The 24020-nt window shown below is 53.9% G+C and overlaps 4 protein-coding genes and 1 pseudogene across 5 annotated transcripts; 1 reads left to right on the top strand and 4 right to left on the bottom strand.

Annotated features, from left to right (window-relative positions):
* The first annotated feature begins 141 nt into the window (after nt 1-141).
* Nucleotides 142-5439, top strand: PSMC3IP (PSMC3 interacting protein). Its single transcript, XM_070394979.1, has 8 exons — nt 142-309; nt 409-509; nt 657-746; nt 3652-3763; nt 4173-4318; nt 4430-4483; nt 4617-4676; nt 4758-5439. Exons 1-8 carry the CDS (start codon nt 276-278, stop codon nt 4812-4814), a joined length of 654 nt encoding a protein of 217 aa, XP_070251080.1. The 5' UTR covers nt 142-275; the 3' UTR covers nt 4815-5439.
* On the bottom strand, nt 1640-4317 carry LOC138994803 (large ribosomal subunit protein eL18 pseudogene; annotated as a pseudogene).
* Nucleotides 5055-10164, bottom strand: MLX (MAX dimerization protein MLX). Of its 2 annotated transcripts, XM_070394976.1 has the most exons (8): nt 10002-10163; nt 9296-9332; nt 8760-8849; nt 8387-8493; nt 8037-8136; nt 7743-7842; nt 6967-7168; nt 5055-6165 (listed from the first exon to the last, which is right to left on the bottom strand). In XM_070394976.1, the coding sequence occupies exons 1-8, from the start codon at nt 10041-10043 to the stop codon at nt 6109-6111; spliced, it is 735 nt and encodes a 244-aa protein (XP_070251077.1). In that variant the 5' UTR covers nt 10044-10163; the 3' UTR covers nt 5055-6108. The 2 variants fall into 2 exon arrangements, with proteins under 2 accessions (XP_070251077.1, XP_070251078.1); XM_070394977.1 differs by lacking the exon at nt 8760-8849 and having other exon boundaries at nt 10002-10164.
* A 648-nt stretch (nt 10165-10812) lies between these two features.
* On the bottom strand, nt 10813-15275 carry COASY (Coenzyme A synthase). Its single transcript, XM_070394975.1, has 10 exons — nt 15200-15275; nt 14117-14818; nt 12896-13110; nt 12491-12622; nt 12172-12361; nt 12023-12087; nt 11808-11892; nt 11535-11632; nt 11299-11445; nt 10813-11203 (listed from the first exon to the last, which is right to left on the bottom strand). The coding sequence occupies exons 2-10, from the start codon at nt 14805-14807 to the stop codon at nt 11150-11152; spliced, it is 1677 nt and encodes a 558-aa protein (XP_070251076.1). The 5' UTR covers nt 14808-14818; nt 15200-15275; the 3' UTR covers nt 10813-11149.
* A 6364-nt stretch (nt 15276-21639) lies between these two features.
* On the bottom strand, nt 21640-23634 carry HSD17B1 (hydroxysteroid 17-beta dehydrogenase 1). The gene is made up of 6 exons (XM_070394292.1): nt 23450-23634; nt 23186-23353; nt 22870-23049; nt 22669-22762; nt 21974-22151; nt 21640-21881 (listed from the first exon to the last, which is right to left on the bottom strand). The coding sequence occupies exons 1-6, from the start codon at nt 23544-23546 to the stop codon at nt 21642-21644; spliced, it is 957 nt and encodes a 318-aa protein (XP_070250393.1). The 5' UTR covers nt 23547-23634; the 3' UTR covers nt 21640-21641.
* Between the last annotated feature and the right edge of the window lie 386 nt (nt 23635-24020).

Below are 24020 nucleotides of genomic sequence, written 5' to 3'. Positions count from 1 at the left end.
TGATGTACTCCGGCTTCCGTTCCGGGGGGGAGCAGGGGAAGGTTGGAAGTGTGTGCCCCGCCTCCTCTGCAGACTCCCAGGCAGGGGGTGGTGCGCGGTGTCCTAGCTCCGGGCAGAAACCCGCTGGGGGGTCCCGGAAGGTCCGCTTCGTTCCTCGCGAAGGCTTCCTCTTCCGCGAGTGGCCGCACGAGGCCCGCCCCTCCCGCCGCCGGAAGAAGCCGTTGCCCGGAGCAACTGTAACGTCCGGCTTTCGGAGTTTGGCGGCGGGAAAGGCCATGAGTAAAGGCAGGGCAGAAGCGGCGACTGGCGGTACGCGGGCCTCGGGAGCCGGGGAGACCCCGAGGGGGGCGGGTAAGGGGGCCGGGGGACGGCTGAGCGACCCCGCCCCTGTGTCTTCTCCTCCCGTAGCCCCCGGCGTCCTCCTGAAGTACCTGCAGGAGCAGAACCGGCCCTACAGCGCCCAGGATGTGTTTGGGAACCTGCAGCGGGAACACGGGCTGGGCAAAGCGGTGAGGACCCGCTCCCGGGGTTCCTACCCTGGGGACCCCTCGAGTCGGCCATTGTAGCCCTGGGCTTCCTAAGGCTGGTCGCGCGCTGCCCCTAACACTGGCCGCCCGGCCCGAAGTCACTGATGGCCCCGCACTCTCCCCTGCCAGGCCGTGGTGAAGGCGCTGGAGCAGCTGGCCCAACAAGGCAAGATTAAAGAGAAGATGTACGGCAAGCAGAAAATCTATTTTGCGGACCAGGTGAGGGAAGTCTGCGCAAATTACCCCCCCGCCCCGTGTGCGAGCCCAATTTAGGTGAATCAGCCCCACGTGTGAACTCTCTCTGGGAGAATTGAGGCAGTCCATGAAAACTCCGCTGTCTTACGCCATTAAAAGAGCCCCAGCCATCCTTTAAATCAGTGTGTGTACTCCCTTGCTGTGATCCAAACTTTTTTTTTTTTTAATCTTTTTTTTTTTTAATATATTTTATTGATTTTTTTACAGAGAGGAAGGGAGAGAGATAGAGAGCTAGAAACATCGATGATAGAGAAACATCGATCAGCTGCCTCCTGCACATCTCCTACTGGGGATGTGCCCGCAACCCAGGTACATGCCCTTGACCGGAATCGAACCTGGGACCTTTCAGTCCGCAGGCCGATGCTCTATCCACTGAGCCAAACCGGTTTCGGCAGTGATCCAAACTTCATGAGATTTCCGTACTTAAAATATGATGACAGAAAATCCAAGATCCAGTTCTGCTTGGAAGTTCTTACTCCCAGTCGTCTAGATTAGAACCACCTTCTGCCAAATTACTTTCCTTCTGTCTCCACCCGCCTTCCTAGACACACATGAATTTTGTATCTTCAACTCAAACCTCCAAATGGATGTCTTTCGGAATCATCATGGCTCCTCTCACATTCTTTTATTTTTATTTATTTTTATTTTTATTGATTTCAGGGAGGAAGAGAGAGAAAAACAACACACATACAAAACATCAATGATGAGAGAGAATCATTGATCAGCTGCCTCCTGCATGCCCCCTGGGAATCCAGCCTGCAACTTGGGCATGTGACTTTGACCGGAATCGAACCCTGTGACCTTTCAGTCGCAGGCTGACACTCTGTCCACTGAGCCAAACCATCTAAGACACTTCCTTCTTTTTTCTTTTTTAGCATCCAAAACCTCTTTAATAACATGATAGGATTTAGGGTTAGTTTTTGTAGCCTCGGCTGGCCCGGCGGCCTCTTGCACGCTCGAACTTCTGGCCCTTGGATCGCACATAGGGTTTGGTGTGGCTGTGGGGGGTTCCTGGGGCCTTGCCGAAATGCCTGTACACCTCGCGGCCCTTTCGAGGACTAGAAAGCAAGACAGTGCCACAGCCTTGGGGGAGTCCAGGGCCTTGAGGATGCGGCTCCGGGCGCGGCTGCTCACACGAAGGGCACGTATCTTCAGTTTGGGCACCTCCTGGATTCTCACATCATCAGTTATAGTCCCCACAACCACGGTGGTTTTGCCCTCCCGGCCAGGAAGCTTCATCTTGTGGATCATCCGGGAAAGGGACAGAGGTGGCCGGTTGGTGCGACTCATGAGCAACCTCTTCAGCACCACTTGGTTGAAACCTGTATAGCTTGACCAACAGCCTTAGGCAGATGTCCTGGCTCTTGGGCTCCTTGCGCTGAACCTTTCGGTCTTTGTCGTGGCGGATGTCGACTCCCATCATGGCGCCTTCTGCTCCACCAGGTCCGGAAAGAGAGAGCAGACACTTTCTTCTTTCTTAATGGAATCACTCTTCACCCAAGCCAGAGATGAGAGGGTCATTCTTAACCTCCCGTATCTCACATGGCTAGCCAGCCGTCAAGTCCAGCTGATTTTCCCCTTCTTGAACCCACATGCCATCACTGCTCTAGTTCAGATGCTCCTCATCTATTGCAATATCCTAACATCTCCTGGTCTCCTCAAACATTGCAGCCAGAGCGATCCGTGTTCATGAAAATCTAGTCATGACATTTCCTACCTAAAATTCTAGTGCCTCTGGAACAGGTAAAAGGCACTTGGAGACTTGGCCCCAGCCTGCCTCTAACCTCATCTGTCCCTGTTATTTCTCCATCCATTAATACTAGACCATTAAATAGGTCTTACTCCTGTATCCTTTGCTCATTGTCTTTCCTTTGCCTGGAGTGTTTTAGTCCCTTCTTCATCTTATACCTCTTTGTCCAGCTAACTTACTCATCCTTTAGAATTTCACTCAGGCATTACCTTCTCCAGAAACCTTCTCTGGATGCTCTGAGCTAATGGCTTACCTCTTGAGGCATACGGTAGTATAATTGTCTCCCCCACTAAACTGTCCTAATACAGACCCCATTTCTCATTTATCTTTGTTAGCACCCCACAGTATTTAACATCCAGTAGACATTAAATACTCGTTTAACTGAATCAAATCACCATCAAGGCAAATTTTCCTAAAATAGGTTTCATTATGTTACTACTTTGTTGAAGGTCCCCTAAAGGTGAAGTTGGAATTTTTTTTCCTGTAAAGGGCCAATTGTTACACTTTGCAGGCCAGGTGGTCTCTTGCCACAGCTACTCAACTGTCAAAACCATGCAGGATTTGGCTTACAGGCTGTCGTTTGCTGCCTCTTGTTGTAAAGGTTTAACATTGCCCTAATGTGGAGTTCAGGCTGCCCAGGCTGGATTCACATCCTTTCTAACCTGCTCCTCTCACCAACTGATGGGACCCCCACTGAGCCCCAACACAGTCCTTCTTCTAGCAGCTCATCTCATGGGAGGGGCTCCTCAGACTTTATTCCTAGAGTCCCTTAAGGAAATCCCTCCCACCACGCCCCTGCCTGTCCAGACCCTTCCTGTTGTGGAAGCCCTCGTTCAGTCACCACTGTGGGAAGAATGTTCCTTTCCTCCTTCTGCCTAGTGAGAGTTTTGACCACTAAACTGACAGATATTTGTCCTATTCAGTCTCCTGACAACCTAGAAGCCCCCTGAGGACAGGCATTAGGTTTCAACTTTGATACCTTGTTGTTGGACTCAGTACTAAATTGAATGATCTCTCAAAAGTACACTCCTGCTATTTCGGAAGGTTCCTGTGTGTCTGAATGTTGCCTTTTAGACGTGGGGTCACACATCAGGCCACTTTTCTTCTTGTCTTTGGCAGGACCAGTTTGACACGGTGAGTGATGCTGACCTCCAAAGCTTGGATGCCAAAATCGTGACCCTCACTGCCAAGGTGCAGAGCTTGCAGCAGAGCTGTCGCCAAATGGAGGCTGGTAGGAATGGGCTGTTCGGAGGGTGCCCCTCGCTAGATCAGGGTCTGTCCAGAGGTCAGGATTACTGAGGAAACGGGTTGTTGACTGCATGGTTGTCTCAGTGCAGTGAAGATCCCTTTGCTGGGCTGCCATAGCATTACATTCAGAGAAATATATGACAGCTGATGGCTTTTGAAATTCAAATGGACGGGACATGCATCTGCTTTCCTTATCATGATTATCAGCATACTGTTCTCACACTTCCCTGACTACAGCTTCCTGGACATTTCTAGAATAAGGGGCCCATTCTGGACCCTGGGTGTAAAACCCAGAGCGAGTGGAGGCCTGGTCTCCTACCTCAGGGAGTACCCACTGGAAGAGAACCCCTTCTTGGGGGACAGCAAGTGATCTCAGGGAGATGTGGTTTCAGAGCTGAAGGAGTTAACTAGTGCCCTGACCACACCGGAGATGCAGAAAGAGATCCAGGAGTTAAAGAAGGAATGTGCTGGCTACACAGAGAGACTGAAGAACATCAAAGCAGCCACCAGCCATGTGACCCCGGAGGAGAAAGAACAGGTGAGTTGGGAGGGCAGGCAGCCTGTGCAGAGAAGCGAGCACAAGAGTTGACCCCAGCAGCTGCCCTGCCGTGGGGTTAAGGGCTTAGAGAAACCTGTTCCCCCTGCTTAGGTGTACAGAGAGAAGCAGAAGTACTGCAAGGAGTGGAGGAAGCGCAAGAGGATGGTAAGTGCAGGAGTTCCCAGGCGGGCCCTGGAAAATACCCCCCCACCCCTGAGAAACTGCTGCCGTGTCATGGATCTGTTAGGCAGTGCCAAGTGCTGCCCATCTGCAAAGGGGTGGTCTTGTTTCTTGTCAGGCGACAGAGCTGTGTGATGCAATCCTGGAAGGGTACCCCAAGAGCAAGAAGCAGTTCTTTGTAAGTGGTTCTCTTTCTCTTCCTTGCTCCTCTGGGGTTTCGCCCAAAGAAGTCTCATTCACTTGTCTCCTTGCCCCACAGGAGGAAGTTGGGATAGAGACAGATGAAGATTATAATGTCAAGCTCCCAGACCCCTGAGAGCCCCTGTGGTAGGACTGGGTTATGGGGACAGAGTCCCAGACTGGCTGCCAGCTTTTTTTATTGTTACTGCTGCTTTCAACCTTTGAGCAGGGCAGTTGGGAGAGGGGCATAAACCAGAGTATTTGGCAGAGCGGGAGGGGAAGGAGTGCTGGTCATCCAGTCGATGGGTACACTCATTACATGGTCTAGAATGTAATTTCAAATGCTTGTGCTTAACACTTAGACTTGGAACAAAACTAAAGGAAAGCATTTGGCAATATTTATTGTAATATAATTTGATATAAAAATATTTAATTTCCTCTAGATAATCAAACCTCCCAGATAACAAATCTGAGGAAGGCAAAAGGGAGGTTGGGGGACAAAGGTAGAGAGAGGCTATTATACACAGCATTCAAGGAGTCCAGGGCTGCACCCTAGACTCTCTTGGGTTCCATATACCTCAGGCCTTCACCCACCCCCAAGTCCTGGCAGAAATGTAAGCAGCACATGAAAGATGGTAGAGACCCAGATACATCTGACAGAAAGCTGGGGGTGGTTTTAAGGCCCAGCTAATTATTTTAAAATTGTAATTTCAGCAAAACTTTTGTTGGTATTTAGAAAAATAAAAACTTTTGTCACATTTGACTTTGCTGTGCAGCGCCAGTGCCTGTGGGGACAGAGGGCAGGAGTAGGTGGGAGGTTGCTTCTGTCTGCTGCCCAGAGCAGGGAAGAGGTGGTGGAGTCAACAGCAGGAGCAGGACCCTGGCAGCCGAGCCTGAGCCAGCCAGAAAGCCGTGGCTCTACCTCGGGCTGACCAGGCAGCTCTAGCCTAGGCATGAGCGGCCTTTCAGCCTTCATAGCTGTGGAAGTCTTTTCTCTTAATGCATTCCTCCCGAGCGACTACTGCCAAAATGGCCAAACTTGGGCCAGCTGTCACCCGAGATACCGAAACAGGCAAACAGTTTCTAAATATGTGTAGATCACGTGCTGAATTCTGAGGCTTAGGAAAGGGGGGTGTGTGTGTGTGTGTGTGTGTGTGTGTGTGCGTGCGCGTGTGCACGCCCCCCCACCCCCCATTCTGAGGACTTCTATGGGGGGAAGACTGGGTAGGTTCGAGCTCTATAGTCAATATAATAAATTAATCAGAAGCTTTCACAACATACCCCAGCCCCACTGAGGATGAGGGGGGCTAGGGGAGGAAACATGAAAGAGAAACCAGCTGACTGGTGTGCGGTGTCACAGTCCAATCTCACAAGCCCAGTGGTTGTGACCAAGTAGGAGACTTGAGGCCTCTTGTTGGCTATCTTGCAGGTCAGTAAAGCTGGTTCTTCAGTTGGTGCAGGACACCGATCACGATCTCCCGTAGGGTCTGTTGAGGGCAGCAGAGGAAGAGATGATGCTCAGGTGAGGGCAGAGAGCTGTCTGGGACACCTGACCAGGTGCGCTCTTTCTAGCGGAAAAAAAAAAAGCCCCTGGGAAGCACTGATGTCTACAGTTTACTTTGCAATGCTCCCAAAACAGGATGGAGAAAGGGATGGCGAGATGGACAGCTACGGGATAATATGGAAAATGTTAATGGTAGAATTTGGGTGATAGATATATGAATATTCAGTGTAAATTCTCTTGATGTTCCAGTATGTTTAAAGTGTCTCATAGGAAAAAAAAAAAAAGTGTCTCATAATAAAAATGTTTGAAAACAAAAGAGAATCTGAGAGACAAGTTTAAGCCCCAGAAGAAGCAACTAGGCCTCAAAAGGAGAAGACTCAGTTTAATACCATTAACACACCACGTCATTACAAACTCCAGGAAAAGCTACCTTAGAGGGCCTGGGGTTGGGGCTAGAAATCTTTCCAAAAACCCCACGTAATTCTGCTTCAAGTGATGGGGCTTACACACTGGGCAGCTGAGGAGTGACCACGGTGGCCACAACGTGGACTAAACCAAGGCAGAACTTGGCCTTACAGGAGTAAGTGCTCAGATCAAACTTGATAAATGAAACCATAACAGGAAAATGTAAACTTTAGAAAGCAAAGGGGGGAACGAGTACTGAAAGCTGTAGAAACACCCTGAAGAAACCTAAAGTCTGCTACCTGCTTTTCGAAATGGCTTGGGTCACTTTGCCTAAAGGTGGGAGAAGCCGCCGGGCCCTGTGACCCCTGCTGCCCCATACCTGAGGCTTACAGTGCTCCTCAATCCAGCTGAACACACAAGCCGACAGCTCCTGAAAGCTGGCCATGGAGATGGAAGCATTGAAGGACTGGAACAGGGCGTCCATGATGCCTTGAAACACATTGAACTTGACCTGGTCGGAAACCTGATCCTCCCCCTCGTGGGGGTTGTCCTGGTGTGCCTTCACAATCTGCTCGTAGTTCCTAAAAGCAAGCAGGCCAGGGCTGAGGTGCTACAGCAGCTCTACCAGGCCAGGAGGGTAATAGGGTGACCCCAATACCTCCCCCAACCAAGAAGGGAAAGAGCTTTGTGGATATATTCATAAGCTAGATACTGCTTTTAGGTTAAAAATAGACACCTATCTTCTCTAACCTCTCATTAACCCAGGGGTCCTCAAACTACGGCCCGTGGGCCACATGCAAATACAAATATTGGATTTGTTCCCGTTTTGGTTTTTTTTACTTTAAAATAAGATATGTGCAGTGTGCACAGGAATTTGTTCATTTTTTTTTTTTAAACTATAGTCTGGCCCTCCAACGGTCTGAGGGACAGTGAACCGGCCCCCTGTTTAAAAAGTTTGAGGACCCCTGCATTAACCCAACAGACTTTTCTAGTGTCTACTATCAGGGACTATTGGGGGACAGGTTCCTGCCTCTAAGTGGCCACCGGAGGGAGTGAGAATATTATCTGATGTGGCCTTTGAACAAAAGGGAGAGTGAAGTGAAGTGGGCCTCAGTCCCCTCAGAAGCCCTGGTTCCCACAGTTGGGCACGCTTACACTTTCATGATCTTTAGGGCCATGACGTCCTTGCGTAGGGTGGACACCTCCTCCTCCTGCTTTTTCTTCTCCTTGTGCAAGAACTGGATGTAGTCAATAGCTAGGGTGAAGGTGGACAGAGGTTGTGGGCATAGAGGACATCAACCAGAGGACAAGGCTGATCTTGTTTCCCTTTTCCCCATTCCCCAAGTCTCCCATTACAACCACCCAGCAGGGCCAGGCCAAAAGTGGGTCTAAGGCTAGCCTGCTCATAGCCCCATTGCTCCAACCCCTCCAGTGCTCTTCCCGCCATACTCTTCTGCAGAACGATGGCTTTGCTGAGCTTTTGGGAGCCAATGGAGAAGTCCTGCTGCTGGCAGGTGGGGACGATGGTCTGAAGGTCGTCATAGCCTCTCTGTGGAGAGAGCAAGGGAAATAGATTCCTTAACTCTGAGGGGTTAAGACAAAATGGCACAAACTTTTCTTCCATGACACTAAGTCCCATTCTCACAAACTAAAAGGGGTGGGGGCTGGAAGGAGGGGGGTGTTCATGTCCAGGGACGACTAGCTGCCCCCAGGTGGCTTGGGCCTGTCTGATGGGTCAGGGCACAATGAGTCTGAAACGTGCAGAGCCTTCCTGTGCCGGCTGAAGCCTCCCCAATCACCTTGATAGCATCCCTCCTCTTCTGTTCAGCCTGCGTGTGTGCTCGCCGGCGCCGGTCCTTGTAGGACTCCTTGTAGGACTCCTGGTGGTAATCACTGTCCTCGTCATCTACGCTCAGAGTTGGGGGCAGGAAGAGATCAATCTGGGGCCTAGGGAGACCCAGCTAATCCATCTTTCCCTAACTGGGAAAAAGAACATAGTGCCCAGGTAGCATATGGACACGGGAACTTATTCTAGATGAGGTAAAAGATGATGAGACCCTGTGTCTAGCACTAGGGCTCTAGCACCCCACATGGATGGCTAGAGCATCCTAAGAAAGATACTAAAATGATGGCATACCTGAGCCCTGCCAGATGGGGGATGTGGCTGCCTACCTGTGTTAGGGACGGAAGAGGCACTGGTGGAACCGATGCTATTAGCTCTGGACACTACACTCCCCTTGCGGGAGCTTTCTACAAAAAGCCCTGGAAAAGAGAGGCCCCAATCACTAAGGGGTAAGGTGGGGGTGGGGGAGGAACGACACTGCTAGGCCTTCAGACACCTGTGGGCACCATTTCCCTGATCCTTAAATGCTGACCTCTCCCCTTAAACCAAAAGCTAGCGGTACTGGGCCAGCCACTTCTAGAGCCACCTGCAAGGCTCCTGTCCCTGGGTCTGAACTGCTCCACTGGCCTGCAATGGTGCTGCTGGTTCACAAAGCAACACCTGGGCTTGATGAGGGTGAGAGTGACCCGCTGTCACTATTTCCATCCCTTCCCTGTTCCACAGCAGAGGGAACTAGGATCACCTCCCGTGCCTCCTGCCCTAGTCCTCCAGCTCCTCCCTCACTGTCAGGCTCAGAGACAGGGCTGTGGTCAGCTGTGGCGGCGAAGGGAACCTACAGGGCTGAAGTGGGTGGGGAGGCACTCACCGGGGTCCAGGCTGTTGTCGCTGTAGGCATACTCCACCTGCGGCACCCAGCAAGGGAGGAAAGCGGTCAGACCTCCGTCCCGAGGCCTCTTCCCTCTGCGTACAATCGTTTGCGCACAGGCAGGTGCGCAGGCAATGGAAGGACCGACACGCACGTGCGCAGGGAATGGACGGACCGACAGGCAGGTGCGCAGGCAATGGAAGGACCGACACGCAGGTGCGCAGGCAATGGACGGACCGACAGGCAGGTGCGTGCGCAGGCAATGGACGGACCGACACGCACGTGCGCAGGAAATGGACGGACCGACAGGCAGGTGCGTAGGCAATGGAAGGACCGACAGGCAGGCGCACAGGCAATGGAAGGACGGACAGACACACACCGGCGCGCACAAGAAGCGGAAGGCTTTCCCCGAGAGCCAAGACCGGCTAGGTCGTGGGAGCGCCGCCCCTCGGCCTGACCCCGCCCGCCCCAAACCGCCACCTCCCCAGTCCCAGACCCGCCCGCACACTCGCGCACACGCGCCTCAGCCACCTCCCCACCTTAGCACGCGCGGGGGGCGAGCTGTCTTCTCTGGAGCCCCCGGGCCAGGCGGGCGGAAGCGGGGGTACTTTGGGCACCGGAGCGACTTCCCTCATCTCCCGGACCCCCTACGTACACGCGCCCGCCCCGCCCTCCCCTCCCCGGCGTGCTCGCCCGCGGAGCTTGCCTTGACCCAGGGGTCCTCCAGAGAAGCGCCGGATTCCGTCATCTCCGACCCACCGCACCGGAAACCAGCCGGCGGCCGGCCACTCGTCGCCAGGAAAAGCGGGGCACGCCCACGTGACCCAAACCAGCCAATCCGCGGCCGAGGAGGAAAGGGCGGGGCGAGGGTGACGTGCGTGCGCAGCCAGGGAAGGCCGAACCCGCGGAGTAGGCTGAGCCCCCTGCGGGGTTGACGCAGGTTGCGTTGTGGGGGTCACCCTGCTGGTCTCCCTCCCTGGGGCAGGCGGCAAGCGGCACATTCTGTGAAGGGGGTCCCCTCGAAAGGCTTGTTGCAGGAACGCCTGCGGACAGCTGTGCACACACAGGCGCACTGCCAGGCCTGGGCGGCCCCGGGGATGCCTTCCTCCCGGGGGCCCCCCATCCGGCCAGCCATCACCTCGTCCCGCTCCACCAGGCTGCAGGCTCTGTCACGGCAGAGGCCCGCCTGGCGTGTGGAAGGATGGTCCTCCAACGTCAAGCCTAGGATCCAGATGGGCACTTGTGGAATTAATACTCCAAAAAGCCTATTGGCCCAAGTTATGCTACTTTATAGATAAGGAAACCAAGGAACCTAGCAAGTTTGTGACTTGTCCAGATGCACACAGCTGCTCAGTGACAGGGCCAAGGCTGGCTTCAGTCTGGATAGCTCCAAAGACCATGCTCTTAACCACTGCACTCCTGGCTTCCAGCTCAGGCCTGAGTCCGGCACTTGTGGCTCAAGGATCCCAAAGTTACCTAGAGGCATTGGAGCAGGAAGCAGACACCATACAGACAGCACCTGGAAACATTGACCTTTAATTCTGTTACAAGTTCCATTGTTTGCCCTTTCTCCCCTTTCTCCCCTACTAGCCTTAGGTATCACAGACACCTGTAGGCGAGAATGGGGTTGGAATGCCAGAGGGGCCTGTTCCCCACGGGCCACATCCTTAGTGTTGGTCAAACACCTGCAAGCTGAGTAGGCTTCTTGTGTCCACCAGGCCCTGCCCCACCCAGCTTAGCTCAGAGCCCTCTAGGCCCAAGCTAGGGTGAGCATGGGAGCCCCCATTCCTCCTCACCACTGGATGATCTCTTGTCAGCTCCAGGGGCCAATCTGGCCCCACAGAAAACTCATGATCAGTATGGCTTCTTGGCTATGCGCTTCTGCAGGAGGGCCCAGGCTTTCTCCACCTTTGGGCAACCAGAATGTTGTGAGGAAAAGACAGTCAGGTAGGCATTCACTGTGGACTCCCTCCCAACAACCCAGCTTTTCCCTGGGCATCAACCTGCAGCTGGGTGACATGTGGCTCCCATAAGGTGCTTAGCACCACGTGGCTCTGGTCCACAAGCTGCTGTCCACTCATCTGGTTCTGCAGCCGGCTTTGAGCTGCAGCCTCACTGAGGCCATCCCTCTCCCGAATTCGTCGTATAGCCTGGGTACAGACATGACATTTGTCAGCCAACTGGCTCAGAGCAGGATGTAGTCTGCCATGGCGATGGGGTGGCAGTGGGCTCCAGATACCTCAGTCTCAGGGACGACAATGGTCCACACCTCATGCACCATGCTCTGCCAGCCGGCTTCAAGTAGCATGGCAGCTTCAATCACGCATACCTGCTTTCCTGTAGGGAGACTCCAGTCACTACCAGCAGGACCCTATCACTTGCTACCAGTCAGAGGGTCAATGAAACATGGTCCCTGGGAACGTGGGTGGTCTGGCTTGGAGTAGAAAAACTCCCAGGGAAAGGATCTGCTTAACTGTGCCCCTCAGCCGCTCCCAACATCCCTCTGACTCACCCTCAGCCACAGCCAGCTCCATCTCCTCTCGGGCCAGCATTGCAATAACCGGCCACACAATGTCCGTGAGCATCTTCAGGTGCTTCTGAGAAGCAGGATGGAGGGAGTGGGCAGTGGTTACTCCCCTTGAAGATGGAGCCAGCCCAGAGAAGTCCATTGGGTCCCAACCCCTGGGTCTATTGCAGTGGAGAACCTTTGGAGAGGTGCGTATTTACCTTGTTTCCAAAAACCCGGCTGCCCAGGACCTTCCTGTTGATAATGCCATCTTTATGGAGGATATCTAGAGGACAGAGACAGAGGATTGGGCAAGGAGACTAGGCCATCTCCTCACTTCAGGCTTCCTCCAGCCCTCTCCAGTCATTACCTGTTCCAAAGGCTTGCACCACGGGCTGGTAGGCAGGACCACCCGGGGCATAGGCCCGATGGCCCAGCTGGTCACAATCGATGACATATGCCCCCAGGCCCTTCAGCCGCTGAGCTACTGAGCTCTTTCCAGAGCCACTTATGCCTGTCAGCCCAATCACGTAGAGACCAGGAGGGAGCTCAAACCTCTCCTGGGGGTAGATAAAAGGAACCCTAGTTACTAGGGTCCTCAGGCTCATGTTTGGGCTGAATCCTAGGGTCTCCACCTTCTGGCATTTCCAGCCTATCCAAGAGGGTGAGGGAAGGAAAGACATGCTTACATATGGAGGCCGGAGCAGGTTTCCCAGCATTCGCTGGCGGGAGCTGGAGGAGCTGATTTTGTCCTCTTCATTTTCCCTGTGGCTTAGGTCGTGCAGTAGCTGAATCTGGAACAAGGCAAGCTCCTCCAGGTCCTGAAGTAAAGGAGGAGGAGTGAGGAGAGGGAAAGAGGGGTGAGATGAAGGGCAAACCCTGACACCAACTTGCCCCCTTATCCTCTCCTACTTACTCCAGAGGTAGAGCTTGCCTCAGAAGACAACCTGGGAACCAGTTCCTCCTTGCCTCTTTCTACCACCCTGGGCCCCCTCTTCCCTCCTCTGGGGTCATGGTACTTCCAACAGCACCCTCCCCACAATAGCCTTCCCCATCCCCATCCGCTCCCTCTGCCAATCTCCCTCACAGGTTACATTCTCAAGGCGGAAGCGGTTGACGGCCATCCCCCCACGATAGGTCTCCTCGCTGACCACCAGGAACTCCAGGGAGGGGTCAGAGCCAGCGGGCCCATAGGGGTCCAGCAGGGGGATGATATCAAAAGCCAAGGAGGGCTTGATGTCCACCAGGAACTCACTCAGATGTTCCACACGTTCTGCGTAGGATTGGAGCAGCTCTGGGAGCAACTTGCCTGAGGAAGGAGCCCAGAACAGTGAGATCTTTTTATTGGGGAGGAAGAGGATGGACCAGTTTGGGGAAAGGTGCCCCTAAGCACCCTATCTCCAAAGGTGGGTGGCAGGAAGAAAGGGCTAACCTGGGATGTGGTCTGTGATGGGAAAACTATGAGGGGCAGGCAGCAGGCAAGCACAATCGTCAGCGCAAGGGCTGGCGTGTGTCCAGAGAACTAGCAGTGCCAGTGGGCGTCAGAGCCAGACAGAGGCATTCAAGGATTTGTTAAAAATGCAGACTCCTGCCGAAACCGGTTTGGCTCAGTGGACAGAGCATCAGCCTGCGGACTGACAGGTCCGAGGTTCAATTCAGGTCAAGGGCATGTACCTGGGTTGCAGGCACATCCCTGGTGGGGGAAGTGCAGGAGGCGGCTGATCGATGTTTCTCTCTCATCGATGCTTCTGACTCTATCTCTCTCCCTTCCTCTCTGTAAAAAAAAATCAATAAAATATATTTAAAAAAAAAAAATGCAGACTCCTTGGTTCCATGTTTGGGGTGGAGGGGGGGATTTCTGATTGAGTGGTGACCAGATTACACATTGAGAAAAGGCTGCTTTTACTCATTTAACAACGTTTCCTTAATACCAACTGAGTGCCCGGCACTTGTGTGACATTCGGGAGGGGTAGAAAGTAATGGATGGCCCTACCCTTTCTCAGCCTTGGTACCACTGGCACATTACAAGGAGTTTGGGGGCCCTAGCCAGTTTTGCTCAGTGGATAGAGCATCGGCCTGCGAACTGAAAGGCCCCAGGTTCGAATCTGGTCAAGGGCACATGCCCAGGTGCGGGCTCGATCCCCAGTGCAGAACTTGCAGGAGGCAGCCGATCCATGATTCTCTCTCATCATGGGTGTTTCTCTCTCTCTCTCTCTCCCTCTTCCTTTCTCTCTGAAATCAATAAAAATCTACTTAAAAAAAGAAAGGAGTTTTGGGGTCCTCCACCACCCTAATCCGGTGTTTCCCCCACTCACTCTTCAAGAGGTCTTTGTCTGCTACTCCCACCACAAGCTGCTCCTGGGCCAGGACGCAGGCGACACTGAGCAACACCTTGTGGGCGTTGTGCAGGCGGTCAAACGTGCCCCCCACAGCCCCGCGACGGTAGCCACGCACCGGCTGCTTTGGAGATCTGGCCACGGGGGAGGATGGCCTGATGGTGGAGGGTAAGGAGACCTCCACAGGCAGTTCTCCGTGCTCATACTCAGGGTAGAGCAGCACTGAAGTAAGTTGCGGACAACAACTATAACAGCTGGTGGCGTAACGCTCTAGCTGTTGCTTCACCGGGTTGTACTGGCTTCCATCCAGGGTCTGGAAGTCAGTCAGCACCACCTCCGGCGGGTGGGCCAGATTCTGGACGGAGCTGGCCAGGGGAGGGAGAAAGGCGCTCTTGGTTCGGATGTTGGTGAGCAGAATCCTGATGTCCAGGTGCGGGTGCACGTTGGCGCCAGCGTAGAAGTGAGAGATGAAATCCAGAACCTCAAATGTGGCCTGCACGGGGGTGGACAGGGGCTGAGCCGGGCCCTCCAGGCTCATGCCCGGCTGCAAGTGTACATAGAGCGTGTCGTTCACGAGCCGGGCCGCAGAGGTCAGGATAGGGGCCAGGCGAGTGGCCAGGGAGGCCAGCGGCGTCGTCAGCACCAGGAGGCCCGACCGGAATAAAGCCATGCTGCCCAGGCCTGCGGACAGTCAGGGAGACCAGCAGAGGGTGACTGAGGGGGATGTGCCCGAGGGGGATGTCTGTACGGGGCCTTGGACCCAAGACAGGGGACATAGAGGGTCCGTGCCAACCGACAGGAACCGGGGGAGGGGACGGGGCCTGGTACACCGCGCCTCGGGGCTGTGCTCTAGGACTCGGTTTCCTCCTCTCTCAGACGGGGCGGTGAGCTCGCTGAACTGAATCAAAATCCCGGGAGAGGAAACTAGACATGAGCCCCTGAGTCATAGGGCGGGGGATGCAGAAATTCTGGGGCCTCCTGCTAAGCTGTACCAGGGCCTTCAAGGACTCAAAGGAGGGGACTAAAGGCAGGCACTCGGGCTCGGTTCGGTCTCGTACTTACTGGTACCCCCGGGGTCTGGTTCCACTGGCAGTACCACTGACGCTTTCCCGAGATGCAACCCGGAAGCACTAGCTAAGAAGGGCGACTCTGAGCTACGGAATCCGGGAAAGGCCAAAAGTCTCTATTTCTGTCCCGCCCTGGATTCTCGCGAGATTTCTCATAGGGCGGGGCCGAGATTTGAGGCCCTGGGGGCCTGTATGCAGGGGGGCGAGGCTAGCTGGAAGGCCAGCCCGTTTCCCGGCTACCATGCGAGAAAGATTGGCTTCAGCCGGGTTATCCAGGAGACAATTACAGAGGCTGAACACCTGGCTTTCTTTCTTTCTTTTTTAAAGTGAAGAGGTGTCACTTTTTAAAAATATATATTTTATTGATTTTTTACAGAGAGGAAGGGGGAGGGATAGAGAGGTAGAAACATCCATGAGAAACATCGATCAGCTTCCTCCTGCACAGCCCCCCTACCTCCTCCCACCCCCCACCCTCCCCACCCCTGGGATGTGCCTGCAACCAACGTACATGCCCTTGACCGGAATCGAACCCGGAACCCTTCAGTCTGCAGGCCGACGCTCTATCCACTGAGCCAAACCGGTTTAGGGACCTGGCTTTCTCTCTTAATAAGTTACGGGGACGGAGTTGGGGCGGGGGTCACAGGGTAGCGCTTAACTTAGGGCTCAGTGTTCCTGGATCCTCACCCCTCTCCGTCCTTGGCATGTATGCTCTGCGCACCCTTCGCACAGGGGGGGCGGTCTTCGAGGACGGAGCCTTGAGGAGGCAATGTGTTGTTGCGCCGCGATGGCGGAACCCAGCTAGAGCTCCGTACAGACTTAAGATTCTGGTGGGCGGATGCAGAGATGGACTCGTCTTGTGTCTGCCCCGGACAAGCCTTGGATGTTCTCTTCTTGTTCATTAAACCTGCCCCCTAACCACTCTGCTGTACACCTGAAACGGATACAAAATAATACGGGTGTAAACGGTAATTGAAAAACAAAATTAGAAAACAGCCCTAGCCGGTTTGGCTCAGTGGATAGAGCGTAGGCCTGCGGACCCAAGGGTCCCAGGTTCAATTCTGGTCAAGGGCACATCCCCAGTAGGGGGTGTGCAAGAGGCAGCTGATCGATGTTTCTCTCTCATCGATATTTCTAACTCTCTATCCCTCTCCCTTCCTCTCTGTAAAAAAATCAATAAAATATATTTAAAAAAAGAAAACAAAACCCTGCTACCTGCTAATCTGGCGTGGGCTCCCTCTCCCTTCACCCTCTGTGCACAGGGCAGCAGTTTCAGAGTCCACCCGGGAACTCCCCCGGTTGTAAACCACACATTGGCAAGCCACCTAGGAGACGGGAGAAATGGGCCTTGGGAAAGAGGCATCTGCTGGGGGGACGCAGGTAGGACATTGGCCTCCGCAAGGGGAAGGGTGGTCTATACGGTAGATCAGTGGTTCTCAACCTTGGCTGCACATTAGAATCACCTGGGAATCTTTTTAAAATCCTGATTTCTGGGCCTCATCCTGAAGTATGGCAGCAATCATCTCAGGTAGAAACTATAGTTTAACTCTAACCCTGATGTTTGGCTTCTGTACTTATTTGCTTTGTTTAACAATAGAAAAGTTATTTTGATTTTCTGAATTATATAAATCATCCCATTCGATTGAATACCCTATTGATTGTACTGTGAATATCCCATTGGTTGTGGTCATACTGGTCTTAGGAAGCACATTTTCCTTTACCTGGGAAGGACAGCACAGTTATCCCAAGGTCAGAGGGCTCCAGTTAACGTGTCCCTGTTGACTCAGTGTTCTGGAGACCCAAAACTGTAATTTAGATAACATGCTTAAGTCTGACCAGGTTCCTCATTCCAGACCCGAGGGCTCTAGATAATGTGTTTCTGTCAATTCAGTGTTCCGGAGACCCAAAACTGTAATTTAGATAACATGCTGCTTCTGCTTCTGTAAACTGCTTTTTTTTGCAAAGCAGGTTCCTCATTCCAAACCTTGAGATGTAATCAATACCTTTGTGATCTTTGCCTATATAATTCTGGTTTTGCCACCATCTTATCACAATGAGATTTGGGAAAGCAAAATGGCCCCTCATTATCCCGGTTTGCAATAAATGTGACTCTTTATTTTTTTTTAATATATATTTTTTATTGATTTTTTACAGAGAGGAAGGGAGAGAGATAGTTAGAAACATCGATGAGAGAGAAACATCGATCAGCTGCCTCCTGCACATCTCCCACTGGGGATGTGCCCGCAACCCAGGTACATGCCCTTGACCAGAATTGAACCTGGGACCTTTCAGTCCGCAAGCCGACGCTCTATCCACTGAGCCAAACCGGTTTCAGCTAAATGTGACTCTTTAATTCGACTTCTTGAGGCGTCTTTCTGTGATTCCCGGGGTACATTACAACAATCCTCCAGGAAATTCTGTTTCTTTATTACTAATGCTGTGGCCTCACCCCATAACAAAGAAACAGAATTTCCGGAGGATGAGGCCGGAAATCAGGATTTAAAAAAGATTCCCAGGTGATTCTAATGTGCAGCCAAGGTTGAGAACCACTGCGGTAGATGCTTGTGGGCCATCACGTGATGCTCCCAACACCAGCAGGTCTAATGTGCTTGTTGGGGGAGCTGTGCATCATGCCCTGCAGCAAAGGAGGGAGCCCAATGGCTGCTGCTGTGGGCTGGCCTCCACTGTGGGCACCTTGGCCACCCATGCCCAACGGGAGGCTGGAGCTTGGATTAGGAAGTAGGAAGAGCTGAGGTTAGAAAGGACATGCAGTGGCTCACAGCTCTGCTCGCTTCGGCGGGTAGACAGGTGGGAGAGCAGGACCACAGGTTGGGTACGGTGGCATGCTGTTTTGCAGAGCTAGGAGCGCACAAGCTGCCTCCGACTAAGGCCCGAGTGCTTGCGACAATGCCTGAATGGGATGCTAAGAGGTGGGATCCCTGGGAAAGTGAAGAGAGGGAGGACGAGGATATGGTGGTGATCAACAGTGAAGTGGACAAAGCGGCCCATGCCATCCAACCCCTAATACAAAGAAAAGCGAAACCCCAGCAATGGTAACCCCAGCTGGTGGGGCAGTTCCCAATTCAAGAAAATTTCTTGGTGTGAGAATATACTCTCCATGAGTTTATTGATATAGTTGCTAAGTTCCAGCAAAAGGCCAGGGAAGGTATCTGGGCATCGCTAGTGCCTCTGTGGGATGGGAGGAGGAAGCAATAGCATTCCTCTAACCAGGCAGGAAATGGAGAAAATGAGCTACATCACCACACACCCTGCCTCCAATAGCGCCTACATAGCACTTGGGGCGGCGGGGGGGGGGGGGGGGGGGGGGGGGGGGGGCGGTTTCAAGGTACTCACTCCCATGTGGATTGGATTATTCTAGCCTGCAGGGGCTTGGCCCAATGAGGGGGATCTCCCTGGGAACAGGGGACCCTGGAAATCTATAGAGAAGGTGCAGCAACTTCTTAGGGAAGTGGGAATAATTCAGGCCATCTACACTCTGGTCCGTGAAGGCCACACTTACTGCAGAAATGAAAGCCAAGCGCTCCAGTCCTCCCCAGCACCTGGAAGTGACGTCGATATCCATGCTGAGTCATCGTGGGACAAGTGTCTTAGATTCCCGTGTCTTGGGATGGATTTATGTGAAGGCTATAAATAAATCTATAACAATACAGTCAATAAGGCAAATAAATTTATAACACATCTAGTGGTGATAAGTGCTATGAAGAAAAATAAAACAGGGCCAGGGGACTATAGCGGAGGGAGGGAATGCTATTTTAGATAGGTAGGACCATCCACAAAAGCAGCAAAACCTGAAAGCAAGTGAACCATACAGAAGACACAGATAGTTCAAAGGCCCTGGGGCAGAAGGCAGTTGAGCTAGTTCAGATGAGGGAGAGTAGTAAGAAAGTAAAAAAGGAGGGAGGCCTTGGGGGGAAAACCTGAGGTTTCACTGGGAAAGGAAGCCACAGCTGGTGTTTTGAGTGGAGACATGAAATGATCAGACTTTCTTTTTAAAAGTCTGGCTGCAGTGGGGAAACGCTGCTGTTGGCAGGCAAGGGTGGGATCGGAGAAACCAGTTAGGAAGCGATGGCAAAATCCAGGAGAGATGATAGTACATGGACTAAGGTAATTTCCAAATATGCCTTAAAGAGTGAAGGTAGAGCTGTCAGTGTTTTCTGGATTGGTTGAGGGATGAGAGAGAGAAAGAGGCGGGGGGGCGGGGGGAGACTGGAGTCAAGGAGTATCTAAGGTTTTTGGACTGAGCAACGGAAGCATGGAACGGGCATATACGGAAGTAAGGGAGACTGGGAGGGCTGGAAATCAGAAATGGGCTTTGCAACACATTAAGTTTATTAGGCACCAAGATGTTGAGCAGACAGTTGGAGATACATAAGCCTGGAGTTTTGGGGGGACAATGGAGTTGGAGATATGTGGAGTTTTTTGTTTAGGGGGATCATCAGCGTGTAAATGGTATTTGAAGTCATAGGACTGTTACTGAATCACCTCCCCAAAATTCAGGTTCATGTACCTTCAATCTTTTAAAATATATATATATATATATATATATATATATATATATATATATATTGATTTCAGAAAGGAAGGGAGAGATAGAAACATCAATGATGAGAATCATTGATCGGTTGCCTCATGCACGCTCCCTACTGGGTATGGAGCCTGTAACCCGGGCATGTGCCCTTGACTGGAATCGAACCTGGGACCCTACAGTCCACAGGCCGACGCTCTATCCACCGAGCCAAACCAACAAGGGCCATGTACTCTCAATCTTTAAGGCATATTTGGAAATTACCTTAGTCCATGCACTAGTAGGCCAAAACATTGAGACTTCGTGCTGGAGACAGAGGAAGTTTTATTTGATTTGACAAAATTGAGAGGATGGGAGAACAAGATCTCTCAAATCCATCTCTCACCAAAAGCAAAAAAGTAGGGAGTTTTTATGTGGCTAGGGAGTAATGGAGGGGGAGTTTTAGGGAACTGAGAGAAGTCTGTGTTTCTTTAGTCACAGATAACATTTTCCTGTATCAGACTCCAGCTGGTTATAGCTACCTTGAAGATATTCTTTCCTTCAGCAAAACAAACTCATAAATTATCTTCCTGCCTCTGAAGTGATCTCCTGCATGGCAAAGAGATATCACATCAGCAACTTATTACTACATTCCTGAGAACTAAAGGGGTTGACCAAGAAGAATGGTTAACATTTGAACAAAGACCTAATTAAGAATTAAATTATTCAATTCTAGTCACCAAAAATACTATGAGCATTAAAAGGGGCTCAGTTACAGGACTTCTTAGGATTATTAAGTGTATGGATATAGGGGGGAGAGTGGTCCCCACACTGTGACCTTGTGAGCACCTGCACATACACACACACTCACACACACGTGCAAAGAGAACAGGCCCCACTCCTCAGAGCTGCGTGCCACCTTGGCCCTGACCCTTTCCTGTGGCCTTCCTGGATGCTGCCGGGACAGCAGACCCATTTGGGCCAGCAGGGCAGGGAGAGGGGTAGGGACAGGTGGCTGAGGCTCCTTCTGGAACCTTCTCCCAGGAGCAGAAGCAGCAGGCAGTCCAGAGGCCCAGAGCAGATCCTTACCTGGAGGTAGGGGCAGGTCAGGATGCAACGCCTCCTTCCCCCAAAGTCCCCTATAAAGCTCCCAGAACCCTGGCAGGTGGCCGGGTCCCCCCTATTCCCTCTTCCAGGCTCTGCAGCCAAGCCCCCTCCTGGTCTGTCCCCCACTCCCATCCCCTCCAGGGCACCCTGCCCCTTTCCTCTGCCTGCAACCTCCTCACCTAGTTTCTGTCTGTTCACCCTCCTCCAGCACCCAACCTGGAGGAAGTGGCTCCTGCCTCCGGCCTCAGGAAGGAGGACAGACCACTGGGCAGAACAGCCAGGCCTGGCTGGAGGAGCTGCTCCTGCTGAGTTTCTGAGGGCCGGGGGCACCCGGAGGGTGAGTGGGGCTGTCTCCTTTTAATTCATTTGGCCTGTTTCTCTACACATCTGGTTTCCACATGGGAATACAAGTACCAGACCTGCTATGAAGACCTCTCTACCAGCACTTTCAGGCATTATCTCATTAAGTCTTACTATGATCCACGACACAGGAATCATAGCCATTTTACAGATAAGAAAACAGACTCAGAGACGGTAAAAAACTTGCCTGGCGTCCCATGACTAGTGGGGGCCAAGCCACAGCCCGGCTTTCTCCCCGTCCAGGCTGCCTAACTCCTACCACTGAGGCGCGACCCTGGCCAGCGCTTTCCTCGTTCCGGGAGGTTTCCAGGCCGGGGTAACCCGGGCTCACAACACGCCCGCGCCCGCCTGCGGCACCAGCCGGCGCAGTGCAGTCCCCCTCCGCTCCCCAGAACCCCACCTGCCTGGGCTCGCAAAGGAGAGAGAGGGAGACCATGGGACCGGGCCTTTATTTCGGGGCAGCTGGAGGCGCGCTGGACTCAGGGCGCCCTAGTTCTCCGGCTCCAGGCTCCGCCTGAGCACCTTCCGGACCCTCGGCGGGCTTGTCGCCGAACACTGCGCGGCGCATGGCAGCCACGTAGCTGCAGCCGCTGGGGTCGGCGAGGCGCAGCCGCACCAGGGGCAGGATGCGCTCGGAGGCGAAGTAGCGCAGGGCTGGCTGCGGGGCGCGCAGCGCGACGAGGAAGACCTGCGGGGTGCGGAGAGGAAGCTGGGACTGGGCTGGGGCTGGGGGCGAGGACTCGAGGGCCGCCCGCTCCCGGAGCCCGGCCTGGCACCCACCTCTGTCACCTCCTCTGGGTCCTGCGCCGCTTCGCGGAAGACCTGCTCGAAGTGGCGCTGGTATTGGGAGAAAAGGTCTCGGGTTTGGGCATCTGCACTGTCCAGCGCCGCGTCGAGGCCGTCCTGGACTTTCCCCTGGAAGGCGGTGCGCACCGGGCCGCACTCGATGAGGCTCACACTGCGACCCGAGAGCGGCGAGTCGGCTGGGAGCCGGTGAGAACAGAGCCCCACCTGACCCCCAGCCCCAGCCCCAGCCCCCAGTCCCCGCGCACCGCCAGGAGGGAGGGTAGGAGGGGTCTGCGCACTGGCGGGTGACGGGCGCATAAAGCTAACCAGAGCGCTTGCAAGCGGCTCTTTGCCCGAAAAGCGCTCCCACTTCCACCCGAGGGTCTCAGAGCGACTCTGGCGTCAGAATTCCAGCTTGGCTGGGATGCATCAGAATTTGAACTTGGCTGGGTCACGTGCTGTGTGACCTTGGGGCAGTCAGCTCATCTCTCTGGCCTAAGCTTCCCAATAATAACAGACACCTCACCAGGTAGGTCACAGGCATGGGCCCAGTACAGTGCCTGGCACACACAGATACGGGCCGCAGTAGGGAAGGGCAGGGAGAACGCCTGGGCGCAGCTCCACGGAGACGGGGTGTGGGAGTTTTTAAAGTCAGGGTCAGAGGGTTCCATGGGTGGGCGGGGACTCACTGGATCCCGAAGGGGGGCAGCAGCACCGCCAGACTCTCGCATAAACCTTCGATGGCAAACTTGCTGGCACAGTAAACAGCGTTGAAGGGCAGCCCTTTGAGGGGAGATGAGGCCGCTGAGACTCAGATGGGAGCGCGTCCCAGGAAAGCCCGCTGGGGCGCCTGGTGTCGGGCCCAGCCCCCCTCCACTCACCCCACTCACCCATCAGGCCTCCCATGCTCCCAGTCACCAATATGCGTCCTGAGCGGCGGCGCTTCATGTCGGGCAGGAAGGCCTGAAGCATCTGCACCATCCCGACCAAGTTCACGTCCAGCACAGAGCCCACGGCCTCCGCCGAGTGCACCTCGATGGGCCCGAGCAGGCCCCGGCCCGCGTTGCACACTGTGGGGAGAGGTTCGACCGCTTGTGCCCCCTGCACTGCCCTCCGTCCCGGCCGGTCCCGTGTTCCCTGAGCCTCAGGACACCTTGGTTTGGACACAGGACAGAGAAGGCTCCTGTATGTTTTGGGGAGGCTCACCCAGCACGTCCACGCGGCCCTCAGTCACACGTGCCCTGGCAGCAGCCACGGAATCTGCGTCCTGCACGTCCAGCTGCAACGTCTTCAGGGAGCCGGGCGGGCACCCGTGGGACCCGGCGGCCTCCCACAGCGGGCCCTGCGTGCTCAGGTCCCGTAGAGTGGCATACACTGGAGGTTGGGGACAAGACGAGGACCTGACGTCCTGCTTAACTTACCGAGGTGCCCTGGGACCAGGGCTGCTCCCGTCCCAACCCCCTCAGATACCTTTGAAGCTCCGGGAAGGGTCTGCCGCCAGACGCAGGGCCAGGTGCAGGCCGATGCCCGAGGAGCAGCCGGTGATGAGCACCACTGTGCGGTCCATGGGGAGAGCGTGTGGGAGAGGCTCTGGTCTCGGGACTAGATATCACCTACTTCGCCCCGCCCCTGCCTCCAGAGATCCTCACCCCTTGTTGTGTCTGCAGCACCACCTCAAGGCTGAACCTCCAGAGGTCCTTGGCCTGCTCTCCCCACTCTGCTCTAGGTCAAGGAGAGATGAGGCCCTGCTTGGAAGGACCTGCTTTAGTTGCTGATCAGAGGTCGGGCGAAGCTCTGCAAGCAGGAGGTGTGGGCTCCCCGTGGGCACCGAGTGCCCTGCGCGGCTCTTTCCGTGGGCATGCCTCTGTCCCACGGGGACAGTGATAGTTTCCAAAGTTTGCTGCTGAGGGTATGAGAGCCAATGCTTTGGGCAGGCATTCTCAGTTCAAAGGTCAGGGGTTAGTATTAACAATGGGGAGACAAAAGCAAGGGGACAGGGGGAACGGGCCGCACACCGGTGTCCATGCTGTAACTTGGAGTC

The sequence above is a fragment of the Myotis yumanensis genome, unplaced genomic scaffold (assembly GCF_028538775.1).
Source record: "Myotis yumanensis isolate MYYU_CA2020_CCGP unplaced genomic scaffold, mMyoYum1.0.hap1 SCAF_16, whole genome shotgun sequence".
Classification (NCBI taxonomy): Eukaryota; Metazoa; Chordata; class Mammalia; order Chiroptera; family Vespertilionidae; genus Myotis; species Myotis yumanensis.
This window is presented reverse-complemented; position numbering and strand designations above follow the sequence as displayed.

Bases quoted from the DNA above. Each gene is read 5' to 3' on its own strand.
- PSMC3IP (XM_070394979.1), top strand. From the start codon at position 276: ATGAGTAAAGGCAGGGCAGAAGCGGCGACTGGCG. The intron at 3,764-4,172 runs GTAGGAATGGGC...ATGTGGTTTCAG, and splicing joins CTGTCGCCAAATGGAGGCTG to AGCTGAAGGAGTTAACTAGT. The intron at 4,677-4,757 runs GTAAGTGGTTCT...CTTGCCCCACAG, and splicing joins AGAGCAAGAAGCAGTTCTTT to GAGGAAGTTGGGATAGAGAC.
- MLX (XM_070394976.1), bottom strand. From the start codon at position 10,043: ATGACGGAATCCGGCGCTTCTCTGGAGGACCCCTGGGTCAAG. The intron at 7,169-7,742 runs GTAAGCGTGCCC...GCTTGCTTTTAG, and splicing joins GCCCTAAAGATCATGAAAGT to GAACTACGAGCAGATTGTGA. The intron at 6,166-6,966 runs GTATGGGGCAGC...TGCCCTCAACAG, and splicing joins AGGAGCACTGTAAGCCTCAG to ACCCTACGGGAGATCGTGAT.
- COASY (XM_070394975.1), bottom strand. From the start codon at position 14,807: ATGGCTTTATTCCGGTCGGGCCTCCTGGTGCTGACGACGCCGCTGGCC. The intron at 13,111-14,116 runs GTGAGTGGGGGA...CTCCTTCCTCAG, and splicing joins AGACAAAGACCTCTTGAAGA to GCAAGTTGCTCCCAGAGCTG. The intron at 11,446-11,534 runs GTATCTGGAGCC...GTCTGTACCCAG, and splicing joins TTGTCGTCCCTGAGACTGAG to GCTATACGACGAATTCGGGA.
- HSD17B1 (XM_070394292.1), bottom strand. From the start codon at position 23,546: ATGGACCGCACAGTGGTGCTCATCACCGGCTGCTCCTCGGGCATCGGC. The intron at 23,354-23,449 runs GTATCTGAGGGG...CCCAACCTCCAG, and splicing joins CCCTTCCCGGAGCTTCAAAG to TGTATGCCACTCTACGGGAC. The intron at 21,882-21,973 runs GTGGGTGCCAGG...CGCACCCCGCAG, and splicing joins ACCCAGAGGAGGTGACAGAG to GTCTTCCTCGTCGCGCTGCG.